The sequence below is a fragment of the Aulonocara sp. 'chitande type north' Nkhata Bay genome, linkage group LG4, assembly GCF_057382095.1.
Source record: "Aulonocara sp. 'chitande type north' Nkhata Bay isolate Kocher_YH1m ecotype deep benthic linkage group LG4, A_spYH_male_GT1.1, whole genome shotgun sequence".
Taxonomy (NCBI): domain Eukaryota; kingdom Metazoa; phylum Chordata; class Actinopteri; order Cichliformes; family Cichlidae; genus Aulonocara; species Aulonocara sp. 'chitande type north' Nkhata Bay.
In genome coordinates, this window is record NC_141347.1 from 20,877,139 (window position 1) to 20,902,367 (window position 25,229).

The 25,229-nt window shown below is 41.6% G+C and overlaps 1 protein-coding gene across 1 annotated transcript in view; it reads right to left on the bottom strand.

Annotated features, from left to right (window-relative positions):
* Positions 1-543: 543 nt before the first annotated feature.
* Positions 544-25,229, bottom strand: part of pitpnc1a (phosphatidylinositol transfer protein cytoplasmic 1a) — a 53,327-nt gene continuing 28,641 nt past the window's right edge. Inside the window, exons 2-9 of the mRNA XM_086289069.1 lie at positions 18,132-18,280; positions 13,269-13,357; positions 11,883-11,890; positions 7,934-8,005; positions 6,078-6,173; positions 4,007-4,162; positions 3,348-3,411; positions 544-1,807 (exon numbers count right to left, since the gene is read on the bottom strand). Coding sequence (XP_086145195.1) covers positions 1,497-1,807; positions 3,348-3,411; positions 4,007-4,162; positions 6,078-6,173; positions 7,934-8,005; positions 11,883-11,890; positions 13,269-13,357; positions 18,132-18,280 — 945 coding nt within the window. The 3' untranslated portion in view covers positions 544-1,496. The remainder of the gene's footprint in view (positions 1,808-3,347; positions 3,412-4,006; positions 4,163-6,077; positions 6,174-7,933; positions 8,006-11,882; positions 11,891-13,268; positions 13,358-18,131; positions 18,281-25,229) is intronic.

Below are 25,229 nucleotides of genomic sequence, written 5' to 3' on the forward strand. Positions count from 1 at the left end.
TACTGTTCTTACTGTCTTGGAGCATATCTGGCCACAAAATTTTCTCTGAGATCAATAAAGTATTCTGATTCTCATTCTAATTTATACAGCATATGTTGTAACTTTATTGCAGTTTATTGTTTGATAACAGCATTTTGGTTATTTTGTAAGTGATTTAAGTGTTAGCCACATGTTTAGTGAGTGCTGTTAATTATAGATTAAATTTTCTGCTAAAAGGGAGCATTTAACAGGTATTTTCATTAGAAAACTGTGTTTCCCAGAATCCTTTGTGGTAGACAAAAGTTACTCTGGGTTTAGCTAGCAAAGAAAGTTTCGGGAAGCCATTATATGTTGCTCTGATGTCGAGCAGTTTATTTGTTGTACATCCCGTTTTGAAGCCCTATATAAAGACTATCGTTTCTGCAATTGATGTCTGATCCGCTTTTTGTTTTGGCTAAGTGGATTCTCCACAATAACATGACTTGATTTCCAAAGTTGCATTTGAATGAGCCACAAGCCTGTCTTTCCATTCAGATAGATCACATTAACAAACTCTCCACACAGTAACGGATGCAGCAGTATTTACTTTCATTTACTGAATACAAAACCCATCAATAGTATGACAGTAAATGAACACAATAAAACCACAATGAAGTCAATACAGCAGCAAAACAACACCACATGACCAAGTCTGTAAAAACTCCTGTAAAACACGACATCACATATAAGGCTCAGATAAGGAAAACATTCAGTTCACAAATATTTAAGGGCAGCCTCGGTAGTCAAGAATCATGCTGTTTCATGAAGACATCATGGCTGCTGAGACACATTACAGAAATGTCAAAGCAGCTTCATCACTTGATATGATATTCTTTTTGAGTCACATTTATATTTTTCATACAGTATATACAAGAATACACAATCACCTTACATCAGACTGTGAAAACCATAATACTCGACTGTTACAGTGGCCAACAAGAGTCCCAACTACATAATTCAGTTACCAAATAAATGAACAAAGCCAGAGATGTTTAAAGATAAAGCAGAAAACAAATGTTAAGTTTATGTGCACTGAGTCTCTCGATATCTTTTCACCAACACACCCTGAGCTTGGATGAAAACAAGGTGACACTGTGGGATAAAACGATTTCAGGAATGTATGCTACACTCAGTCAGGCTAATTGGACTCCATACTGATTAATGAAAGGTGCAGACTGGCTGTTTTCTAAGGAGAAGTGAAGGATGAGGAGCCTGCAGGTGCTTTTGTTGGACTCTCACTGGGATTTACTACACCTTTACACTTGGCGGGCCTTGCTGTGGATGCCTAGCTGTACCTGTAAAGGCAGTCTGAGAGCTGTTGGCTTTGCTGGAACGCCGGCGAGTCGGCTGAGGGGCTGGGATCACCAGGACAGTCACTTCTTCTTCAGATGGCTGAGGGAACATTGCAGGATGTGCTGGGTAGGCATCCTCCACTAATACGCAGGTCAGGGGTGTTTAACAGCGGCTTAGCCCCGCTCTCATTCTGGTTGCGGACTGGAATTCCAGGAGAAAAAGCTTGGAAGCTTGAAGAGTGAATCCCTGCGGCCTGGATCAGGTAGGGTCAAAGTCTCTGGAGCTGACTTCTTCCGGGGTCGCTCTTTGGGCACTGACAGGAAATCAGGGGCTTCGGTGGAGAGGGGAGTGGACGGGGCGCTGTTGGGTCCGCTGCGGGTGCTAGATGGCAGGCGGTTCTCTGAGATGGAAATGGTAGGGGGGAAAGTGCCAATCTTCAGGTTGGTGGCTTCCTGCGTGGCACGCTCGTACTCTCTTACTTCATCCATGGTCATGTCTGTTGGGTTGGAGCAGTGACATAATATTAATAATAATACCTACTGAGCTATCCATGTCCCCATATATGAGAGACAAGGAATCTTTAGAATTGTTTTTATTAGATTTTAATGCAGTTTTTATGTGATATAAGCACAGAGATGTGCAATTCTAATAAACACATAATTTATTAACAATAAAACATAGAAAACACATCAAGTATTTAAACAGATGTGTTTCAGAACAGAGCTTAGTAGTAGTAGAAGTGGGGTGCTGAACTGGCCTGCCTGCGGTTCAGGCCTTTCACCTCTTAAAACCATTTGACCCATCATGAAATATGAAATGGAGCTATGAAGACCCAGGACTGTTAAAAAGCTAGAAAATCAAGCAGCTCATATCCTTAAGTTAACAGATGTTCATGGTTAAAAAAGAGAGGATGCTACACAGCAGTAAACAGGGCCGTGTCCCAACTGTTTTGAGACGTGTAGCTGCCATCAAATTCAAAATGAGCTAATGTTTTTCTTACTTTGGTACATTCGATATGGTTTCTGTGTTCTACAGTGAATAAAATATGACTTTAAGATTTACAACTTCTTTGTATTTTCAATGTCCACAGCATCTCGAGCTTTTTGGAAATGGGACTTTGCAGATTTATTTAATGTGGTGAGGCTGCAAATGTGGAAATATTGCACACAGGTTTCTCAAGGTCTTACAACGAACTGCTTCAAGGGAAATACGTGTCAGGAGAAAACTGTACTCTCAGTTTCCCGTTCTTAGCTGACAGTAGTCACACCTGCGGTCTTTTGCTGTTGTCCATCTGCTCTACAGTTTGACATGTTGCACAATCAGAGATGTTGTTCTTCATACCTTGATTATAATGAGAATTTGAGTTAATGTTCTCTTCCTATAAAAGCAGTCTGGGCATTCTCTTCTAACCTCTGACATCAACAAGATGAAAAATCAAAGTTTCTAAGACAGTTTCAAAAATACACAAACCAGCCACACTTCTGTAGGAGGAGGTAGGATGTGGCAAAACCAATTAGCAGAGGTGACACTACAGCTAACTGGAGTCACCCATCTAGTGTGGAACATTTTATATGTTATCATTCGTGGTTAATTGTCCTAACAGGCCATTCAGGGAGTCTTTTCTCTGTTTTTGGTGGTGGAGGTTCTAGCATTTACCCTATTTAGAATTATTAACAGGTATCTGTTCCTGTGCATGGTACCCATACACTGCATGCATACACCCTGCTAAAAAGAGCTTGCTAACATTTAGTTGATAACTTAGCACACTATGCTCATGTCCAAATATGACAAATATATCCAAATATTTCCAACTCCAAAAACACCAGATGGAGATGGTCACAAAGCTAAAAGTTGATGAAATTAATAAACAAATTGATAATGTCATGCTAGCTATGTCCATCCTTTGCATACAGTCTATGATCTCCATCTTAAAATGGAAAAATGTATGTGAAGTGGGTGCAATCGTGAGATGAGTCAATGCCTGCACATGAAACTAACCCAAGTTTTCTAAAGACTGTCATCTTCTGCGCACTTACCAATCCACTCATCCACCCAGGCAAAGGCCTGCCTGTGTCCTAAAAGCAGCACATCTCGGATCACCTGAGGAAGATTACAAAAAATAAAAAGAGAGAAAAGGGAAGCAAAGGAGGCAAGCTCACAGGAAAATGAATTCAGGCAGGGACAGAGGCAGGGAGGAAGTTCAAGGAGAGAAACTGCAAATCAGACGGCATTCGCTCTAAAGGATACAGAGAGTTTCACTTCATTTCTCACTTCAAACATTTTCTGTTCACCCCTAGAGGATTATGATTTATGTGGGACACTCCTGGTGTTAGCCTGTGAGTAATGAACCTGCCTCCAATGTGTGTGTGTGTGTGTGGGTGCCTTGGGCAAGGATAGTGCAGGGACAGCTGACCCGAGGGACAGATGCTGTAGCAAAATGGATTTGGGAAATGAGAGATACAAAGTTTAAATTCTGCAGCCAAGAAAAAGGGAGGTGGTGCTGCAAGGCAAGCTGTGGGATGCGAACAGGGCAGATATTGTTGAAGGTGATAATAGAACTGCTGATCTAGCTCACGGCCGTGTATCACATGTTTTCAGAGCAAAAGATAGGACGCCTCTGGCTCAGACGATGATATAAGCAGGCTGAAACTCATCTACAACGTGTCTCTTGCCCCCAAAAATGGTTTGTCCTGACCTTGTGTACAAACTGCTCCACACGGGTTTGCAGGCCCCAGACTTCAAATTTGACAGTGACCAGTTTGTAGGAGCACATGATGGGGTCCTGGGTGTCGAGCCATCCTTCCTGCAGAAGCCCTCGGTTCGTCTTCTTTGACTTAAAATACCGAAGGTCCTGCAAGGCCACAAGAAACCAGGTTCAGAAAAACAACTCATTTTTCCCCAGGAGTTAAATAAACACAAACAATCTTATGTCGATAATCCTCATAAAATTTACATAAGACCATAAGGAAAATTTGTTGAACTGTTTTCAAACCAATACTTCAAATTAAAACTATACTTCCTGCCATCTAATCTCTCTCACACACATCAATTTCCTCCTCTCTGCCCACAGGACAGGATCATCTGCTTTTATTTACGAGGCTAATGCAGGGTATAGCTAAGAAGCACAGTGGGAGTCTCAGAAACTTTACACGCATTAATCACTGCTCCCAGTGGACTAATTATGCTGTGATGCTCATTTGTCTTAGAGTCATGCATCTGAGTGTGACAGAGTGTCTCTATCCCTGCTGGGAAAGTACTTGTAGAGGAGGTGGAAGACGTCTGTTATATTCTTCTCCGCATAAAATGTTTCATCAAGTGTATTGAGAGACGGAAAGATGAGAAATGCTAATGACAGATTAATCGCTTTTAAGCACATTTTTTAATAAGCAAATATCTCTCCAAAAGATGTTTTACTTCACTTACTTTTCCTCCTGGTTTTGCTGAACAAGTTTCATTAACTGTAGATTGTATTTCAAGAAGGTCTAAAAAGTGAAGCCAAAGTCAAAGTGCTTTAAATATGATTTCTTTCTGGTGACCAGCAGGGAGCAAATCCTCTGGCTGCAAATAGTTTGGTTCTATATACTGCATCATATATGCTGCATCCAGTCAAATCACCAGCAAGTGTGAGGATCTCTATAAAAACAGAAGGTTTTGGTAGTTTGCAGGTCTGGAGCATTGCCACAGTCTTGCCAGGAGTGGACGATGCAGCAAACTCACCCACGGCCAGACTGTGCCATGATCATACAAACGGCAAAAAACTCAAAAGCATTTGTCACTTTATGGTCTCAAATGTTATTTTAATACCTTCTTTCATACATCATGAGGTTTATTTTGTAAATTATGTTCATAAAATAGATTATAACACAGACGTGACTAAGTTGTGACTAAGTTGTGACTGTGAACAGCATCTCCAGGCTTTAATAACAGCAGAACACAAACACAAAATAGGTGACATCCACCTTTTCTATACGAGCTATGGCTTGAACTAATATCAGTGGGGCAGAGAGGCTTTTTGTTGATTAAGATTACATCAAATTCCATTAAAATCAAGCATCTGACACTCATGCATGTGTTGAGCCGTATTGAGCCAAACGTGGTTTTAAAGATCCTTCATTTTTTTTGTATTAATTGATTTCTCAGTGTGATGCATGCTGGTTTTATTTAGTTAAAATACGTTTAGACACTACAATAACGTCTTTTTATCTTCAGCACTGGAATTTCTTCCTTGTCTTGTGGACGCTGGTTGCATGTGTTTGCATCATGAGCACCTGCTGTCAGACCTTTGACTTTTTTCTCCTTTGTTTTTAACCCCCGACATTTGACACAGTTCATCTGTTTTTAAAATAATATTTACATTAGACATCTGACTTCTGTGTTTAGCTCTGGACAGCATGTCTGTGCTATTCTTAGCTCTCAGTGGTTAAAAGCAGAGGATGACAGAGATCGGTGGGAGGTGCGTGTGTGAAAGTGAGGGTGTCAATAACAAAACTGCAGCGCTGTCATGACCCCTCTTGGTTATTAATAGCTCAGCTTTTTATGACCATCACGTCCTGATAGATGAGCGAACGCACGCGCATACAAATGTCAAATCTCTGGAGAAAAGATAACACCCTATTCTGTTCCCTTCTCCTCACATCTCAGTTGTTGACTTCTCTCCTCCTCCCTCCTATTCACCCTTCTTTCCACTTCCTTCCACAGTATCTGTGCCGTGGCTGCAAGTATTCATTCACTCCTCATCCTGAGGTCAGTGACGTCGCTCTCCTCACCTCCGACTCCTTGTAGTGGCGCTCGGGGATCTCATCGTAAGCGATGTCCAACAAACACACATCCATCTCCTCTTCTCTGGGCTCACTGCCAAAGATCTGAGGAACAGGGAACAGTTCAGTATGTGAGGACAGCTCAATCAGTGGCGTTGACAAATGCTGTGGGATGAAGTGCCGTCACTTGGTGGATTTATAAAGGCAGCTTCACGCATCACGTAAATGCTGGGAGTCATTTTAGTCACACATCATATTGCTGTACAGGAAAGCAGTGGTTGAAAGGGTTTACGTTTGACAAAAAGATAATTTCCTGAGCACGTCCCGTCCTTCTAGCTTTACCCTCAAACAATAGGCCAAACAAACTGTGAGTAGGAATGTGAGTCACACCAAGTGGTCAATGATTTCCTCCTGTGTGACTCACGGGACGCAGCAAAGCAATGTTGACTAGTTATCCGCTCCTTTCAGAGCAGTGAAAGCGCTCTTGAGTCATGGACATTAATTTAACTTCCTGCATTCTTTGAATCTTTTCCATGGGTATAGGGCCAGGAGCAAAGGGCAGGGAGTCAACTGCCAAGGTTATTACAAGAAATGAGGGAGGCTGGAATAAAGAGAGAATAGCGGTGACTGCACAAATGGTGGGACCAGTGGGGTGTTAACATGAGAGCGGAAAGACCCTTCTATTGAGTTTGCCTGCACCCACATTTGTTACAATCAGTTTCAAATGTGAGATTTTGACCATCTGTGAAACCATCGTGATGTTCCTGCAACTCTCATAATCCACCACTAGGTGGGGCCGCAGCCTTTTCCTTCTACTACATTGTGCATTCGAGTAATATTGTGCAACAGTCAGACTTGCCTCCACTGCCAATACCAAGTGTTGCTCTGAAGGTGAGGTGGAGATCAATTGAAGTGCTTTTACCTGGTTTGAAATACTCAACACAACCAGCAGGACCTTGTCAGGTTGATTTAATAAAAGACAATTACAGTCAATCTATTTTATAGCTATAGTTCTGTGCAAAAGGTTTTAACCAGCTCTTATTTCTTCATATTTTACTTTAAAGGAGCCAGACTTTCTTGTAATTTTTAAAAGTGGTCTTAAACATTAGTTCTGCAGATTGTCTGAAGGTTTTTTAATGTTGGTCTTAAGACAACAGGCTGCTTTTTCACTTGCTTTCAGTCTAGTCCGTCTACGTGACCATTTTCAGTGGATCATTTGAACCATTGTTGTTTCTACACATAACAAACAACTTAGCAAAGAACCAATTTTAAATTTTGTCTTTAGGGACTTTCTTACTAGTCTGTCTTGAAAAACACATTTTTCTGTGAATTAATTGTATGAAAAATGCCAAAGACACTGAGGTTTGACAGGCATAAAATTGTATCTTTGCACCAACAAAGTGATTCCCAAAGAGCTGTTAACCAAAAACTTTGCTCGTTATAGAGATTCAGACTGTCCACCTATTGTTCAGATGTGTCTGGCAAAGTATCTATGAGAAATTATCATAATGACAGATTGAAAAAGATTGTGATTGTCCAAGATACAAATGAACGAAGACAAAAACATTCATGTTAACAGTCGCAATCACTGCCTGAAGAAATCAGAACAGCAGAATGACTGATAATTCTCCTGATTTCCTTGGCACACAATGATGCAATAACCCTCTGACAAAGAGAATTCATTATTTTTGATTTTGGGGAAAAGACAAGAAGCAACAAGATGAGGCAACAAAGCAGACAGCAAAGAGCACAAAAGGGCAAAGGTACATGAAAAGAGAGAACCTAAATTCTATCCTCTTTCTTTTAGATGCAGCTTTGTTCCTACGATTCACTTCCAACGGCACGGCACTCGGAGCTTTACTCACATTATCATTGTTCCCTTTGTTATCCTCATATTTGGTCTCAATATGGATGGAAAACTTGGGCAGGAAGGAGCACTGAAGGGAGGGAAAAGTGAGAAATAAACAACGTGTGAGTTTCTCTGTTAATAACTGCATTGCTTAATGTTGTTTGTTCCAGCCCCTTTTTCAGAGATTTTTAACATTTTAAGCTTCATCGGTCTGCTAAAGTGACAACATCCTGTTGTTTAGGTCAATATGTGTGCATGTAGTCTTACAGTAGCTTACTCTTTAGCTTCGCTGCATTTTAGCTGCTGTGCTGAAAGCACAAGAAGCCGACACGCTCAGATGCCAGATCAGATTAATGGAGAGGACCGTATGTCTGACAGGGGCTTATATCTTGGGTTTTATTACACAAAACCAAAGCAGTAATGGTTATTCTCTCACTCCGGAGATTTAAAACCACATCACACTTTAGTGTTTTCGTCCATTTTTACTGTCTTTAACCAAATTAAAGCTCAACACAATCATTATACAGTGTAGAAGGATGAATACTGGATACATGAAATGCAAAAGCCAGTGTTTGTGTTTATGCATGCCATCAATAAGTGATGCTACACATGGTATATTCACAGTGATGTGGAGCGAGAGGCCTTATTGTAATTACTCAGCACAATTCAGTGGCCTTGTGAGTCTTAAAGAGAAACAAGAAAACTGTCTCTGTGTTTCTGATACTGATTATGGTGACAGAGGATAAATGTCTACACACGTAAAGCAGCTCTAACATGGATTAGTAGGTTAACAAGACTAATTTGAACCTACATCAGTAACAACTGACCTGCTGTTTCAAGTCAAACTGGTCAATATTAAAAAGGTGTTTGTCATTTACAGATGAACAATGAAGATATTTCTTTAAAACCTAATTTGGTGCCAGAAATAAAGGTCCTGTAATAAGATGCCACCACTGCAACAAGTCAGCTGGTGAAATGTCTTCCATCTTAGATCGCAATCAGCTGTAAGTGATACAAAAACCATGGCAACTCAGCCACGAATGACTGCAGAGCTCCGAACCTCCTGTCGCATTAACATCAGCACCAAAACTGTGCACTGCTGGCTTCGTGGTATGGGTTTCCACATGGGAGAGGAGCTCCTGTAGGAGTAATGTGTTGTACTCTGCAGTCAGAGTAAGAGGTAACGATGTGACATGCATCCAAAAATCACAGTAGCTGCTGCCACAACGCTCATATTCTTAAGGCTGTTAACTCAAGAAAAGTTTCACAGTTTCACATGAGCTGGCGTGACCTCCCTGAAACATCCAGATGCTGCAGAGGCAGTTGCATAATCTCAGCGAGGCTAAAGAAACGGCCTGCTGCTGATTTTATATGTGGTTCACTGATGCATTCCTGCTGCTTCGCACACAGAGAAGCCGTGTGTGTGCGTGCATATGTGCATGTGTGTGTCTGGGCGGGCATGTCTTAGGGCATGTCTTCTTAATGTCCCGGTGCAAATCATTAGTGCTTTTTGTTGGCAACAGTCAATTAAACATTCAAACAGCTGAGAGCTGTGGGGTTTCTGTTAATGTCTTTAATGAAAAGTTCCCCTGATTAGCTCATATTGACAAACAGGCTGGAGCAGCAGGGGTGCGGCTGTTGTTGAAGCAGGGATCTGGACGCGAATCTGAAACTCTAACAAGTTTGATACTCTCATGTGCTTGGAAGTATTGAATAAAACAAATCAATTCAGATATGCGTGTCTGGGCTCAATCTTAGGGACAGACTGAGGAGCTAATTTATCCAAAAGCAACTTGGATGATTTTTTTTTTCAGGATTTGTCCTGAGCTTCTCCCTGTGGAGATATTCCACATCTACCTAACTGGAAGCTAACTTCAGAAGAGATCTCTGCACGCTGGAGGGATTACACTCCTTCCACAGGGATGCCTCGACATCTGTGTTACCCTTCCCTGCTTTGTGCCATCAGCTGCCAGCAGCGAATGATGACTATTGCTGTCTCGCAGGTTCACTTTTAAAGCGACAGTTGAGACGATATTCATAATCTTAATTTCCATTTTTATCCCATTACTTGGGTGTAAATTAACCGTGATGTTTTTGTGTTATTCTCATTTTCCGAAATTATCCGCAGCAAAAAAAACCCCAACGTCAAAAAGAGAAAGAGAGGTGAAAAAAACAGATGGTAATAATAAAAGAGAATAAACTTTGTTTGGATTTAATCGAGGTATCAGATCACACTGGGGATCGGACGTGAAATTACATTTGTTTCAGATATGCATGGTGGTTTTGTTAAAGACTTCACTTGCTGTGAGCACAATCTGATGAAAAAAAGGACAGAATGATAAGATGGGCACATTTCCCTTTCTCTTTTATTCTTGCATATATTCTTATATTCGTATATACCTGCAATCACAACATGTTATTCATGGCAGTCATGATAACTAAAAACTAGATTTGTGTGACTGAAGAGGTTAAACTACTTAAACAAACATAATGCTTCAAATTGCACTGAGCTGTATGGTGTAGTGCCACTTGTTCTGGGTCCTGGGTCTTTAAATCTGAGGTTTTTTGGTTCTTAAGTTTAATGTTTGTTGTCATATTTGATTTTCATGTTCCTTTTTAGCTTCAGCTTTGGCTCTTTGTTCCTATTTTGATTTCATAGCAGACTTACTCTTCATGTTGAGTTTAAGTGCATTATGGTGTTGTTGTTGTGCAAAGTTAGTCACTACACGTTTTTATTTTGGTAATCTTTTCTCTTTCTGTCTTGTTTCTAATTTTACTTCCTCCTGTCTCATTATCCTTGATTAGTTTCACCTGTCTGTGCCCTATCCCCCTGATTAACATTAGTGTATAATCAACTTTTACAAATAATGCTGTCTCCCCCTCAGTCTGTGTCTCAGTGTCTGTCCTGTTCCAAGCTTAAGCTGGATTCATTTCACTTTGTTTTCTTTGTACGCTATAAAGTAGTCCAAAAGTATTTACTCACCCATCCAAATTATTAAATTCAATCCCTTTCATCAGCACAGTTGCATAAAATTAAACACCTAGGCATGCAGACTGCCTCTACAAACATTTGTGAAAGAATGGGTCGCTCTCTGTGAGTTCCAGCATGGTACAGTGATAGGATGCCACCTGTACAATAAGCCCGGTCATGAAATTTTCTCACTACTAAATATTCCACAGTCAACTGTTAGTGGTATTATAAGACAGTGAAAGTGATTAGGTAGCAACAGCAAATTAGCCTCAAAGTAGTAGCCCATGTGAAATCACAGAACAGGGTCAGCGGCTGCTGAGGCACGCAGTACACAGAGGTCGCCAACTTTCTGCAGAGTCAATCACGACAGACCTACAAACTTCATGTAGCTTTTTGATTAGCTAAAGAACAGCGCACAGAGAGCTTTATGGAATGGTTTTCCATGGATGAGCAGCAGCATCCAAGCTTTACATCACCAAGTGCACTGCAAAGCGACGGATGCTGTGGCGTAAAGCCCATCGCCACTGGACTCTAGAGCAGTGGAGACGTGTTCTCTGTTTCTCTTGTTCCAGGAAGTAAAGCTAAGACAGTTCCAGCTCAGCACCCACATTTCTGATATTTTCTAATATTAAAGTGAATATTTGCGCCCATGTATTTTGAGAACTCACAGGCAGGACTTGGGTTAATATGGACATTGCTTCATGCTGTAAATGCCCTGATGATTGTTACAACCAGTAAATATCAAATATCACAATAAAGTAAAGTATTACAACTGTCTTCTAGCAGTACATGCTGCTCAGCATGCACTGATGTCCTTGATACTGATAGTGTTGGGTGTTGTCAGAGATGTGCTCAACAAACATAACCCGCTCCTCTTCTAACACTCACCCTTAAACTCTACAACACGAGATCTTCCAGGCAGCTGGTCGATCAAAGTGGTTTTGTGTGTGTATGAGTGTGTGTGTCTGCGTGCAGGTACACCAAAACTACTCACCGTGTACTCTGACCATATCATCAGCAGAGGCCATCAGTATAATGGATGGGAATGGGAGTTTGAGGGGGGTGGGGAGGTGGGTGGGGGGACAAAGGCATGAAAGAGAATGAGAGAGATAAGACGAGAGGAGAGAAGAAAAAATACTTCAGCTCACAATGAAAAAAAAAGAACCATTAAGCCTCAGCTCAGTAGCACTTCATTTCCAGTAAAAGCACATGAGAGGAGCCCATTTCACTATGATATTGCCCCATTTTTAAAAATCTGTGTGACACTGATTGTTTTTGACATGCACGGTCCTGCTGAGCGCATATTTAGTCTGTCATATAAACACACTGTACATACAAAAATCCCAAATGCAATATGATGTTTACTGGTTGCCATCTATCGGTATTTTTGTGACATTTAGAGCTGTTCTAGCTCTGCTATAAGCTTTTTGAAAACCTTAATGCTATCGCTTTAATTTACACATTTGATAGAAAGCACATTGCAGCTAATATTTTTAAATAAATCAAAGAAAAACAATCTGACAGATAAATAGCGACACCTTGTTGGTGCCAAATTTATTGTGGAAATGTAAAAACGGAACGATGTTGTAGAAATGACCAGATGGTGAAAAACAACACTTGACAATGAAATAATTATTTTCCTAATGAAACAAACAGATTAACCCATCATTTCATTCTATATGTAGGTATTATATGTTTACATACTAAGAAACATGACAACCAAGTTTAAAATGAATCTTGTTTCGATGTGATCAAAGCGGTAAAGAAAAACGACACAGTTGTACACTCGTGTCTTTGACGCAGCTACGGCGGCACAAGGCAGCACAAGGCAGCAGGTTACAAAAATCAAGATGTGCTTGACCTGCAAAAATGGCAACTAGTCAATCTGTTGTCAACTTTCTCATTTGCAAAGCTCTGCATAGCAGGTGTAAAATGGCCCTGACACTTTACTCAGCTCAGCTGGACGTTGTGTTGGTGCCATTTCGAACAGGCCAACAGGAACGTTGCAGAGTGCCCTCTGGTGTGCAAACTATCTAATGTCATCACTCACAACATGGTTGAACGGTATTTCTCCCACGTCTTGTTTACTTTTCAATTTTTCATTTATCAGCCCTACAAATAACAATACTGATATTGGTTTTAGCAAATATCAGCCAACATATCAGCCTAGCTCTAATGTTGTGGTGGAATTAAAGTGTGATTTTTATCATCCACACAACAGTGATGCTAATTATTGAGAACAAAAACAGGCAGATTACCACCTTTACGGCAGTGTTCATTCTAAATCTATTTGCTCTGGACAGAGTTGTGATCCTATATCATTGCACCAATTCTTCTAAATTCTTTTAGAGCACACTAAGGCGTATAATTAAAGCATTACCTGTGATAGTGTATGGGTAATAGTTCCAAGCCTTCTCTGTGACATAGAAGATCTTGGGGACCACTGCTCTGGCCCAACTGGGGAGCTTGCTGTCAAAGATAGACGAGTGGATAGGTTAGTAAAGTGAAGAAGAAGAAGAAGAAGAAAGAGAACAGCTTAAATAAATAGTTTGTGTGCAGCCTTGGTAGTTTCCTCTTAAAGTTTCTCCACTCTTCTTCTTTAGGCTATTATCTGGAACAGGCAACAAGAAGCATCCAGCTGTGTGGAGTCATAATGGAGGCTATACAGGGCAGCCATGATAGTCCCTTGGGGAAGTTGATTACACCCTGTACCCTGCAGGGGAGTTTCACCAGCGTTCATTGTGATAGATATAGAAAAGGGCATGGAAGGCAAATAGAGGAAATACAGGGGGAGGGCTATTACTCAGCACAAATGGATTCTAAATGCTGACAGCTAAGTAGTTGAGCACCTCATTGGATGTCTAATCAAAAAAAAAGAAGAAGAAGAAGAAAAAAAAGATTGCTGCGGAAAGGGAACATCAGGGCTTTGGTGAGCTGGAAGGAAATTGCCATGTCAGAAATCTGAGAAATACACAAATTTACCAGTGAATACCAGCGAATGGAGAAGATTGACTTTTGAGACTTTGACATTTGGAACAGTAAGTCCTGATTGCCAATAGACGCCGAGAGAAAAGAAGGGTTGCAGACAGTCATTACTGAGTGCCATCAGACAAAAATTCACTACAGCCCAAATCACATTTAGTCCAGATTTCTGCTCCCTGAAAAGCAGACAATCAAAGCGCAGCAAATAGCAGCATAATTGGACTCAAAGTCATCATTAAGTTGTACCTTTCAGAAAAATTCTCTCTTAACCACTGATTATTTAACTCTCACATCTCCAACTTCTTCTCTTTTTCTTTTTCTATGTCTGCTAGATGTAAGTGAATATGGAAATTGAGCTGGTTTGTCACTAAAGCCATTTTACACAAGAACTTTGGATCATTTCAGAAGAATAAGATCAGGATATTTTAAAAGTTGTCGTTTTTCACACTGGGCATGCAGCAGGAAACGCTCTGCTACTGGAGATACTCTGTTTTAGGAGAGGAGAGACAGCAGGAGGCAGGACACATGACGCCCACTCACCTGCAGGCAGGCAGAGCACTAAATTATTAGTGTTTGCAGAATGCAACATTATGCATACATTTTACAAAAGGTGCAGGCAGGTTAAAGCAACTGACTAATGTCCCGTGTGACTGTGCTGGACATTTGAGTTCTCACGTGCACCTCTATTAGATAAGTCCAATCAATGCTCAGGGCTGCAGTGTGTATCTGCAAATGGCTTAAGACTCTGTATAAACTATGGGAACATGAGGCAGACAGTTTCCTTCAGTCCCCTTCTAATAACCTGTCAAACAGCCAAGGGAATGTCCAGACACAGCAGACTAGCCACATGTCCTCACACTGCCTTATTTGCAAGCCACGCATACACATACACACAGACACACAGACACACACGCACAGAATGCAGCTATAACATACTAACAGGTGGTTTGTGGGTGGAGGGATGCAGGCTCCGCTCGGTGTCCGACAGCGACTGCTCAAATTATCCATCATTTACACTGACCTCATCTCTCTGTGCACACACACACACACACTATCACACTCGGCTAAACGCACACCACACTCTGCCCTCCTCTTCACTGAGTTTGTCAGTGACACTTTATATTTCCCAAAGACCCACTTACTTGTCACTTCAGAGCACAAAAACTTCCACCTCAGCCTTCTTTGGTATTCTTCGCATGGATCGCTTTTTATCTCACAGTCTGACTTTTGGCAGTGAGCGGCTCAATCTTGTCTCACAGAATCTATCTTACCAGAATAAGACTATATGAAATAATAATAATAGAAAGTAACATCATTGCTTTACCTGCACAACAATTCAGTAAATTTTAATGGATTAATGGATAGACTCATTTAGACATCGAGTTTATGTAATAGATTGTTCCAGTTTAATCTCTTCAAATACTGCATTGTTGGTGCCTTTTGGAGCTTTTTCATGATTATAATCAGGGCTTAAGCAGACCGGAAGGATCTGTAACAGTGAAAAACTGTTTCACAGAATCACATCCAGTCTTGTAGAAAAGTAAGTACAATTGCCCCAAGGTCACGTATTTTCCCTGGTCATACTATCCTCTATACATTGTATTGTAGTGTGTTTATATTCTAGTTCATTGCTGTTTTTACTGCCTCTGTGTGTTTCCATGTGTAGTCTGTCTTATTGCTGTGTTTGTATTCCTTTCTGTCTCGCCAGTCATGCCCCTGTGTCTGTCTGGTCTCAGTATTCTGTTCTCTGGTTTGCTGGTTTGTCCTGTCAAGTTACCTACATGGTTTCTGTTTTATTTTGACAGTGTCTCTTCTTCTGTGCATGATGTTCGGTTTATCTTCCCCTGTCTTGTCAGCCAGATTACAATTACTGTTTTTGGTTTTTGTTTAATTTGCCTTTTTGTCAGCAATAAAATAAATCTGTGATTTTGAGTTATGTCAGTCTACTGAGTCCTGCATCTGGGTCCACGTTCTTTTTGTCACACACCTGTTCACATGACGCAGTCAGCTAAACCTGTCTTACAGCAGGAAAATATTCCCAAGCAAAGCAGAAAATCTACAACAGAATAGTTGAAAAAAGAAAAATTCCCAAGGTACTGCAATGGCCCAGTCACATTACAGCCACAAACATGAATCAATTTTATTGGAATTCCACGTGAAAGACCAACACAAAGTGGTGTACACGTGAGAAGTGGAACGAAAATCATACATGATTCCAAACATTTTTTTACAAGTAAATAACTGAAAAGTGGGGTGTGCTTAATAATTCAGCCCCCCTGAGTCGACTTTGTCGAACCACCGTTTGCTGCAATTCCAGCTGCCAGTCTTTTAGGGTTTGTCTCTACCAGCTTTGCACAGAGACTGAAATCCTTGCCCATTCTTCTTTGCAAAACAGCTCCAGCTCAGTCAGATTAGATGGACAGCGTCTGTGAACAGCAGTTTTCAGATCTTGTCACAGATTCTCGATTGGATTTAGATCTGGACTTTGACTGGGCCATTCTAACACATGGATATGTTTTGTTTTAAACCATTCCACTGTTGCCCTGGCTTTATGTTTAGGGTCGTTGTCCTGCTGGAAGGTGAACCTCGGCCCCAGTCTCAAGTCTTTTGCAGACTCCAAGAAGTTTTCTTCCAAGATTGCCCTGTATTTAGCTCCATCCATCTTCTCATGAACTCTGACCAGCTCCCTTTCCCTGCTGAAGAGAAGCACCCCCAGAGCATGATGCTGCCACCACCATGTTTGACAGTGGGGATGGTGTGTTCAGAGTGATGTGCAGTGTTAGTTTTCCGCCACACATAGCGTTTTGCATTTTGGCCAAAAAGTTCCATTTTGGTCTCATCTGACCAGAGCACCTTCTTCCACATGTTTGCTGTGTCCCCCACATGGCTTGTGGCAAACTGCAAACAGGACTTCTTATGGTTTTCTGTTAACAATGGCTTTCTTCTTGCCACTCTTCCATAAAGGCCAACTTTGTGCAGTGCCCGACTAATAGTTGTCCTATGGACAGATTCCCCCACCTGAGCTGTAGATCTCTGCAGCTCGTCCAGAGTCACCATGGGCCTCTTGGCTGCATGTCTGATCAGCGCTCTCCTTGTTCGGCCTGTGAGTTTAGGTGGACGGCCTTGTCTTGGTAGGTTTACAGTTGTGCCATACTCCTTCCATTTCTGAATGATCGCTTGAACAGTGCTCCGTGGGATGTTCAAGGCTTGGGAAATCTTTTTGTAGCCTAAGCCTGCTTTAAATTTCTCAATAACTTTATCCCTGACCTGTCTGGTGTGTTCTTTGGACTTCATGGTGCTGTTGCTCCCAGTATTCTCTTAGACAACCTCTGAGACCGTCACAGAGCAGCTGTATTTGTACTGACATTAGATTACACACAGGTGCACTCTATTTAGTCAGTTAGTCGTTCCACTTCTCACGTGTACACCACTTTGTGTTGGTCTTTCACGTGGAATTCCAATAAAATTGATTCATGTTTGTGGCTGTAATGTGACAAAATGTGGAAAAGTTCAAGGGGGTGAATACTTTTGCAAGCCACTGTAGCTGGCATTGCTTTTAGTTGAAAAAGCATTGAGAGGGCTTCTTTACAACCTCAACACACCCTTTGTCAGGCATTCATTTTAGATTTTAATTTCAGCAGAGCAGATCATTAGACATGTCACCAGTGGCTAATCGTGTGTTAACACGCTGAAAGAATGAGTTCAGTGACAGCTATGCAGAGGCACATAAGTGAGCTTGTCTTTAACTTGTCAAATCACGTAACAACTAAGCAGCAGAAGCTCAATACATGGAAACTGCTTCAATGCTGAGAATTATTATTGTCAGAGAAAGTGCTAGACAGTCAGAGTAGCCTTTTATTATCCAAGAATGGGTACACATACAAGGAACTGGGCTTTATCTTTTTCTTCGCTCTACGCATTAACAGAATAGACAACACGGACAATAGCAATATGACACAGACAATAACTACATATATAGTGTATTTATATTTATTTGTAAAATGATGCTGAGTGCAAAGCCTTTGGAAAAATCTATGGAATAAATACAGGATAGATCATTGGTTACTATATATACAGTATATAAGCTATATTCTTTACATATATACATGGAATTTGACAGTATATATGTTAGTATATAGGTTTGTGCAAGTTAGAAGCCCTTATGAAAGTGATTTAGACGTTTGCTCAGTGGTTTATAGTCCAAATACTTTTTTATTTATTCGTTTTTTCAAGCCCACTGTAGGTGGGAAATTACACTCACTTGTTAAGGTAGATCCGTTTCTCTGTGAACTGGCCCGATCCGTGCTCTGGGTCCTCATAAGGCTCATTCTGCACCACCTCAACACCTTCTCCACGTTCACTCTGTTCATGACTGTGTTTGCTGATCATATACAGCTGGCCGATCCGGTACTGAAAAACAAAGGAGGACCAAAAAGAAAAAGGAGACTTTATCAAATATAGGGAGGCAATTAACATTTTACACATCTGAATCAGCATGCTGCTGCGGCCGAAGTTAACGGAAACAAAATCTTCTTGGTGAAAGTCCAGGAACTGACCCAATCGTCTGATTTTATGGAAGCCATAAAAATAAATGCGGGAGAGAAAATACCAGGATTACAGCACCTGCACGCTCCTGACACCTGGGGGCAGTCACCATAGCAAAAGAAAACTGCTGGATTAGGAGCCGTCTGCAGCACAGTGATAAAGGCCTCGTGTCAGGTCAGGACCAAGTGGCACAACAATAGTAACAGTGGCAACAGACAGTTACACGAACCCATCCCATGGTCCCTTGTGACACATCAGTCAACACGCACAATCCTTCACTCATCACTCACTGATCCACTTGGGCCTGTGACAGTGTCACTTTCGGCCACCTTGACAGACTGGGTGGGGGTGGGGGATTGTCACACGGCAACTATTTTCCATACATTTCGAAAACGACGAGCACAGGAGCGAGAATTTCTAACTGCTCATGGGACTATTTACGCGCTGGGGAAACTGATACTGCCCTGATGGTGACTTATGTCGCGCTGATGGAATGCCAAGGGCTCATGCAGGACTCTATACACACCCACACACACACACACACACACACACACACACACACACTGCTCCAACCAAGGATAGCTGTGTTAAGCTAATGGAAAATAGGATCGTCTGGGCTGTTGACTTGTGACTCTACATCCAGCCACATAAAGCAAGGAGTGGAGTGAAATGTGATAGTGTAGTGGAAAAAAAAACAGAGCTCATGTATATCAGTAAACTTCTTATATCACAATGCCAAATTTTTCCATCTGCTGACCATCAGAGGAGAGCAATGAGCCGTGACAGAGAATTCCCAGCTGAAATGTGGATGGCTGTGAGTTTCTGACAGCACAGCTGTTGGAGTCTGGCATAGTTTTTCCACTGCAATGACACAGTAACAGACCAGGCATAATAGATGTGGAACCTGTATTTAGTCGCACACAAACACACGAGCCTGCCCACATTTTGAGCTCTTCTTGCAGCTGATATGGTAATCAGCACATCAAAAGAGGCAAAGAATGAGCTGGTTCCAGTTTAAGAGATGTGAATATTTGTTGCTTCTTTTCATCATACGTGCGAGCTTATACTGCGGGATTTTGAATTGTTGCTTAGAGAAAAAAAACAGTTGAGCTACTTGGACTTTGGATTTCATCAGACATTTGAGTTTCGGTGTCATGTTTTGCAGGACAAAGGGCATCAAGAGCAGGCAGAGTAACTGAAAATAAACCTTTTGCTCAAATGGATGTCAAAGTCCAAAAAACAGCCAAAAGTCCAGAGCACTAAACGGGGAGCGCACACAAGCGTGCTATTGTAGACAAGGAGTTGACAGGCGTATACAGTGAGATTTTACAGATATGTGAACATTTACCATGTGACATTAACTTGACAGCCACTTTGTACGGGACAATCATGGTGACAATTTAAGATCAAGTGAAAAAGGTCCTGTTTACACAGGTTTAGACACAGATCCTTGACCATCTGGCAACCGCTGGTCGTAAGGGAAAAATAAAAGCTCACCAACATGTTGTAAGTGGTTGCTGGAGATGGATGAAGATTACCAGGAAAACTAATGCTAAAGCTCCAGTTACACAGGCCTAGAGACCAGTTAATGACCCCCATTTCCCCCTAGAAACCCACAGAGATAGATAGACTTTTATTATCATATAGTGGATATGCAAAAATTTCAAGGATAACCTGTCCCTAGTGAAAAATGTGTATTCCACATGAATTCCCATGCGTATTTCACTCGCAGATTGCTGCAGTTGCCTGTAGTTTTCATGGAAGCGCCAGGCTTGTCCACAGAAACTGTCCAGCTATGCTGTCCAAGCTGTAGTGAAACTGTGAGAAAGTGCAACACAAACCATTTTACCTCCACAATTAAAATTGTGCATTTTAAAACATGGCTGCAGCGCCGACGCACAACTTCTACTATGAATCCAAAGCTTCTCCTTTTCTGGAGAAATTTTTGTGTTGCATTTTTTTCCAGGAATTCAATATGTCCAGTTTCTCATAATGCCTCCTTTGTTTCCTCATCTGTGTTTGTCAATGTGTAATTTCCGGGTCCTAGTTACGGTCTGTTTATCCTCTTGTCTTCACCCGCTGTGCACAGATTTATTATCTTGACTCCTGCATCCTGTTTTGCGGTCCTCACGTTTAAGTAAGTCTGTCAAAATTTGCGCATAAAACAACAAGGAATAATGTGATTCATAAAAAAAAGTATCACTGGTCAAAGCTGGCTGCTTCGAGTAATGAACACACAGAGAGTTAAGTTCTTCATGGAGCTTTTTCCTTGTCTGTTATCTAATTGTTTCATCTGTACAGCCTGCTAGTGCTGAGCTCAGTGGCGCAGTCAGCAGCTGAAAGGACACATATTTTCCCCATGATTTTCCCTTCTGAAAAGGTTTTTCTTTGGACACTGGCTGCTTTTGCACTCATTTTAATTTAAAAACATGCCATCATATGCCGAACATATTTCATGACCAAATCAACCCATGATAACCAGTTTACAAAAGTGTGTTATTCATTTAAAATACAAAGAAAACCTGAGAGATTCTTTTGTCCAGTCTATGACATGAAATCCAGAATTCCGACACTGAGGCAGCTAAAGAAGGATAAAGGAGATTGTTGTACATATCAAAATATTCCTGTTGTAGCTGAAACATGAGAGATGGTTGAAGAGCTGACATAAATCTCCACGCTGGATGAAAAACATCAAGGCAGAGTGCCCACTCAAGAGGACCTCTGAACATCCCTCCCATCATACTGATGACTAGCAACAGTGTATTACCATTAAGCACCATGTTTTCTGTTTCCCTCTTTGACTAATTTGGGTTTGGAAATGTTGTGTAAACAGCCCGGCCATTGTGCTCCCTGCCAGGCATTGTATCCGGCTCGCCGTCTGCTGGCTACCTGAAAGCTGCAGCTGATGAATGAGGGGCTGCTTTTCATTGTTGTCTTTGGAAATCTCGCTCTAATGACTAGAAGGGAGAAGTGGCCCTTGCCTTGGTTAGAGTGGCCATGAATAATTTCTTTTTATCTCTCTCTTTCTCCCTCTAGAGCCTCTGGGCAGGATCAAGGACAGCAAGGAAAAATATGAGCTCTCATCAGCCGAGGTATACTTTCTTTTCTCTCCTATTTACACCTCCTCCTGTCTCATTCCTCTTTACCTGGTCTCCACCTATACACTAAAATCCAACCTTTTACTTTCTGAACTCCTATTCTTGCTCACCTCCAAACTTTGCTCTTAGCTCATTACCTGGTAAAAGCCACGTAGAGTTCAGTCACCTTTGGCACTCAAGTAATGGAAACCTTGAAATTAAAGTAGTGGACCGTGATTGCTCATGGAGCTGCTCCTGGTGCTGGTGGCAAAATTTCTATTTTTTTGGCCAGCGTGACCCAAGAAAATGGAACAAAATTACCGGTACAGTAAAAGTGTAGGATGAATCGTGCCTTATTGTACATATCAAAAGAATAGAGCTGAGGAAGAAGAGGGCTGCAGTAGGCGGGAGAAATTAAAGAACTCTAAAGCAAAAATTTTTGAGCTTCTTTTTCCTTAAGCTTTAGAAATGCTGATAGGTGGATTTTGCTACCTTCGGACAGAGCGAGGCTAACTGTTTCATCTTGTTTCCAGTCTTTGGTTGGCTGTCTGTGGTCATGCATTTAAAAGACAGAGTATATTCATTTTAAGATGAAAGCATTAAGCCTTTTACTGTGATCACACTCTGTGTGTGTCTCTCTCTGGTTTTTTGGCTCCCTGCTCTAACGCAACAGCAGGTGTTGGGGAACTGTGGTCATTGTGCTACAGTGTGCTACTGTAAGATAAGGACACACGCAGACACAATTACACTTACACACATGAGACAATACCGGGCACAGTGTTAAAATGTAATTAAAATTCAACCACTGACAGAGTAATTGCTGCTCACAGCGCTCAGTATTCTTGGATAACTGACTGCGCTCCTGTCGAGATAAATAGCTTTAATTTTTATGTCCGTTTCTGGGTGTGCATGTGTGCATCTGGACACATGCCAAAGAAGTGGATTTGCTTTTTGTAAACTAATCTAAGCTGATCAATAAAGCCAGATTTGATATATTTACAGAAAATTATCCTTTCATTTCTTACAGCAATGGTATGAAAAGCTTTAAACTCTTTACTTGTGAAATCCATCCATGTTGTTCTATCTCATCTGCACATATGGTGGATGAATTATTATAGCATCAGAGGGCACATGCAGATATAAACACCCTCTGTCAGCACACAAACACCGGCCAAGAAAAGCATTTTCAAATGTACATGGAGATGTATTTAATGATTCTGGCAAACGCTGCTGCTAATTTATCAAACCCCGCCTAACAAATATATTCAGGCTTGGACCACAAATGCTTTCAGCGCTATGAATAAATAACAAGGGATTTTTAAAACACACCAGCTCTTCCCTGAGGTCACATCCTCGCCTCTTAATGGTCAGAAATGGTCACAAATCTGTGGCTGTCGGACGACTGCAGCACTTTTCGCTGTTAGTGACTCATTGCAACTGGTTACCCAGCGGCGGAGCGTGCAACAGCCTGCGTTCTCTGGAGCCATTTTTCATGGCAAAGTAATTGCCTTGCAGCCTGGCATGTTGCAGTCAGTCAGTCTACATTGTTGAGTAAAACTTGTCTGTGATGAGTATCTTTGAATTAGGAGAGTGACTCACTTGATGACCACCTGGTTGTATTCTGGTTACATAAAAGCAAAATTGCCATGTGCCTATGTCATTGTGCAGTTAAATTGCTTTTTGTCCTATTTGTGGGGGAATTTCTGTTTCAGATCTGGAGGTTCTGGCTGTGCTTGAAATCAGTAGTCATGTCTTTACCGTCATGGTACCTGGGTCTTGCATCCAGGGTTTTAAGTTTTGGGGAAGTTTAAGGGTTTTTCTGGTTTTGTATCTTTGTTTTATGGTTATATTTATCTCTCTGTTCTTTCTTCGTGTTTACGTGCCTTGTTTCTTATTTCTTTATGCCCGGTACAAGCTCCTTTAGTGTTCTGGTTTCATTCCTTTCGCTGTGTTTGTAAATCCTTAGGGTTAACATTCTGTCCCCTCAGTCTTGTCTCAGTATTTTGTCTGTCTCTCTGTCAAGCTCATGTGTCTTAGTCCTTGTCTCGCTGTTAGGTAGTTCCTGTTTTATTTTGATGACCTATTTTCTCTTGTGCTTTGCATATATACTTCTCCTGTCTCATAGTTTCAGCTGCTTTCCCACTTGTTATCCTGTACGTGTTGTTGCATTCTCCATCACGGTTGTGATGGTTTTTCTCCTGGAAGATCTGGTTTTCTTGTTTATTTGCAGTGAAGATGGCAGCTGACTGTAAGTGTTCGTTGACCATATCCTTATCATTAAAAGGCAACAAGTTCATTGCACACGGTTTCAATAATTTTGATCATGCTGCGGCCACCAAACACTGTTTTTCCAAGTCTGACTATCACGTGCAACACTAGTACATTAATATATAAGCTACTGTACAAACTTGGAGAATTTATCTAAAACTATATGACAAAAGGACATTAGGTGACATTACATAATAATCAAGTCAAGTCAAGTCAAGTCAAGTCAACTTTATTTGTCAATTCTGCCACATGTACAGGACATACACAGAATAGAAATTGCGTTACTCTCAAACCCTAGTGATTAGAAAAATGCAAATAAAATAATTAAAAAGTAAAAATTTAAATAAATACAATACAATTTTACGTATAACAAAAAAAAGCTATGCAATATACAATATACAATATTCAAGTAAGAAGGCATAGTGGTGCAAAATAGGCAAATAGTGCAAATGGAGATTAAGTAGTGTACGGTAAGAGATAGTGTAACAGCAAAGTCTTATGAGGTAATGGCAGTCCAATGCTCCACAAAGTGACTGGAGCAGGCCAGTGAGTGCGTCAGAGAGTGAGTGTGTGTGTGTGTGTGTCAGAGTTCAGTGAGACCATGGTGGAGAAGAGGGGAGAGGGGGGCAGAATCGGGAGGGAGTTTAGCTTCCTGACAGCCTGATGGATGAAGCTGTCCTTCAGTCTGCTGGTCCTGGCCTGGAGACTCCGCAGTCTCCTCCCTGACGGCAGCAGCTTGAAGAAGCTTTGCATTGGGTGCGTGGGATCAGCCGCTATGCAAAGGGCTTTTTTAGTGAGACGGGTGCTGTAAATGTCCTGGAGGGAGGGGAGAGAGACACCAATGATCCTCTCTGCAGCTCTCACTATGCGTTGGAGGGTTCTATGGCAGGACGCATTGCAGGCTCCAAACCACACAGTGATGCAGCTCGACAGGATGCTCTCGATGGTGCCTCTGTAGAAAGTGTGCATGATGGGGGCTGGAGCTCCTGCTCTTCTTAGTTTGCGGAGAAAGAAGAGACACTGCTGTGATTTCTTGGCCAGTGCTGTGGTGTTGTACGTCCAGGAGAGATCCTCTGTGATGTGCACACCCAAGAACTTGGTGCTGCTCACTCTCTCCACAGACGCTCCGTCAATGGTCAGAGGAGCATGTTGGGTGTGCATTCTCCTGAAGTCCACAACAATCTCCTTCGTCTTCTCCACATTCAGAGAGAGATTGTTGTCAGCACACCACGTGGCCAGGCGTCTCACCTCACTTCTGTAGTCGGTCTCATCCCTGTTGCTAATGAGACCCACCACCGTTGTGTCGTCCGCAAACTTGATGAAGAGGTTGGAGCTGTGTGATGGAGTGCAGTCATGGGTCAGCAGAGTGAAGAGGAGGGGGCTCAGCACACATCCCTGCGGGGCCCCCGTGTTTAAAATGATGGTGCTGGATGTATTACTGCCGACCCGTACTGCTTGAGGTCTTCCGG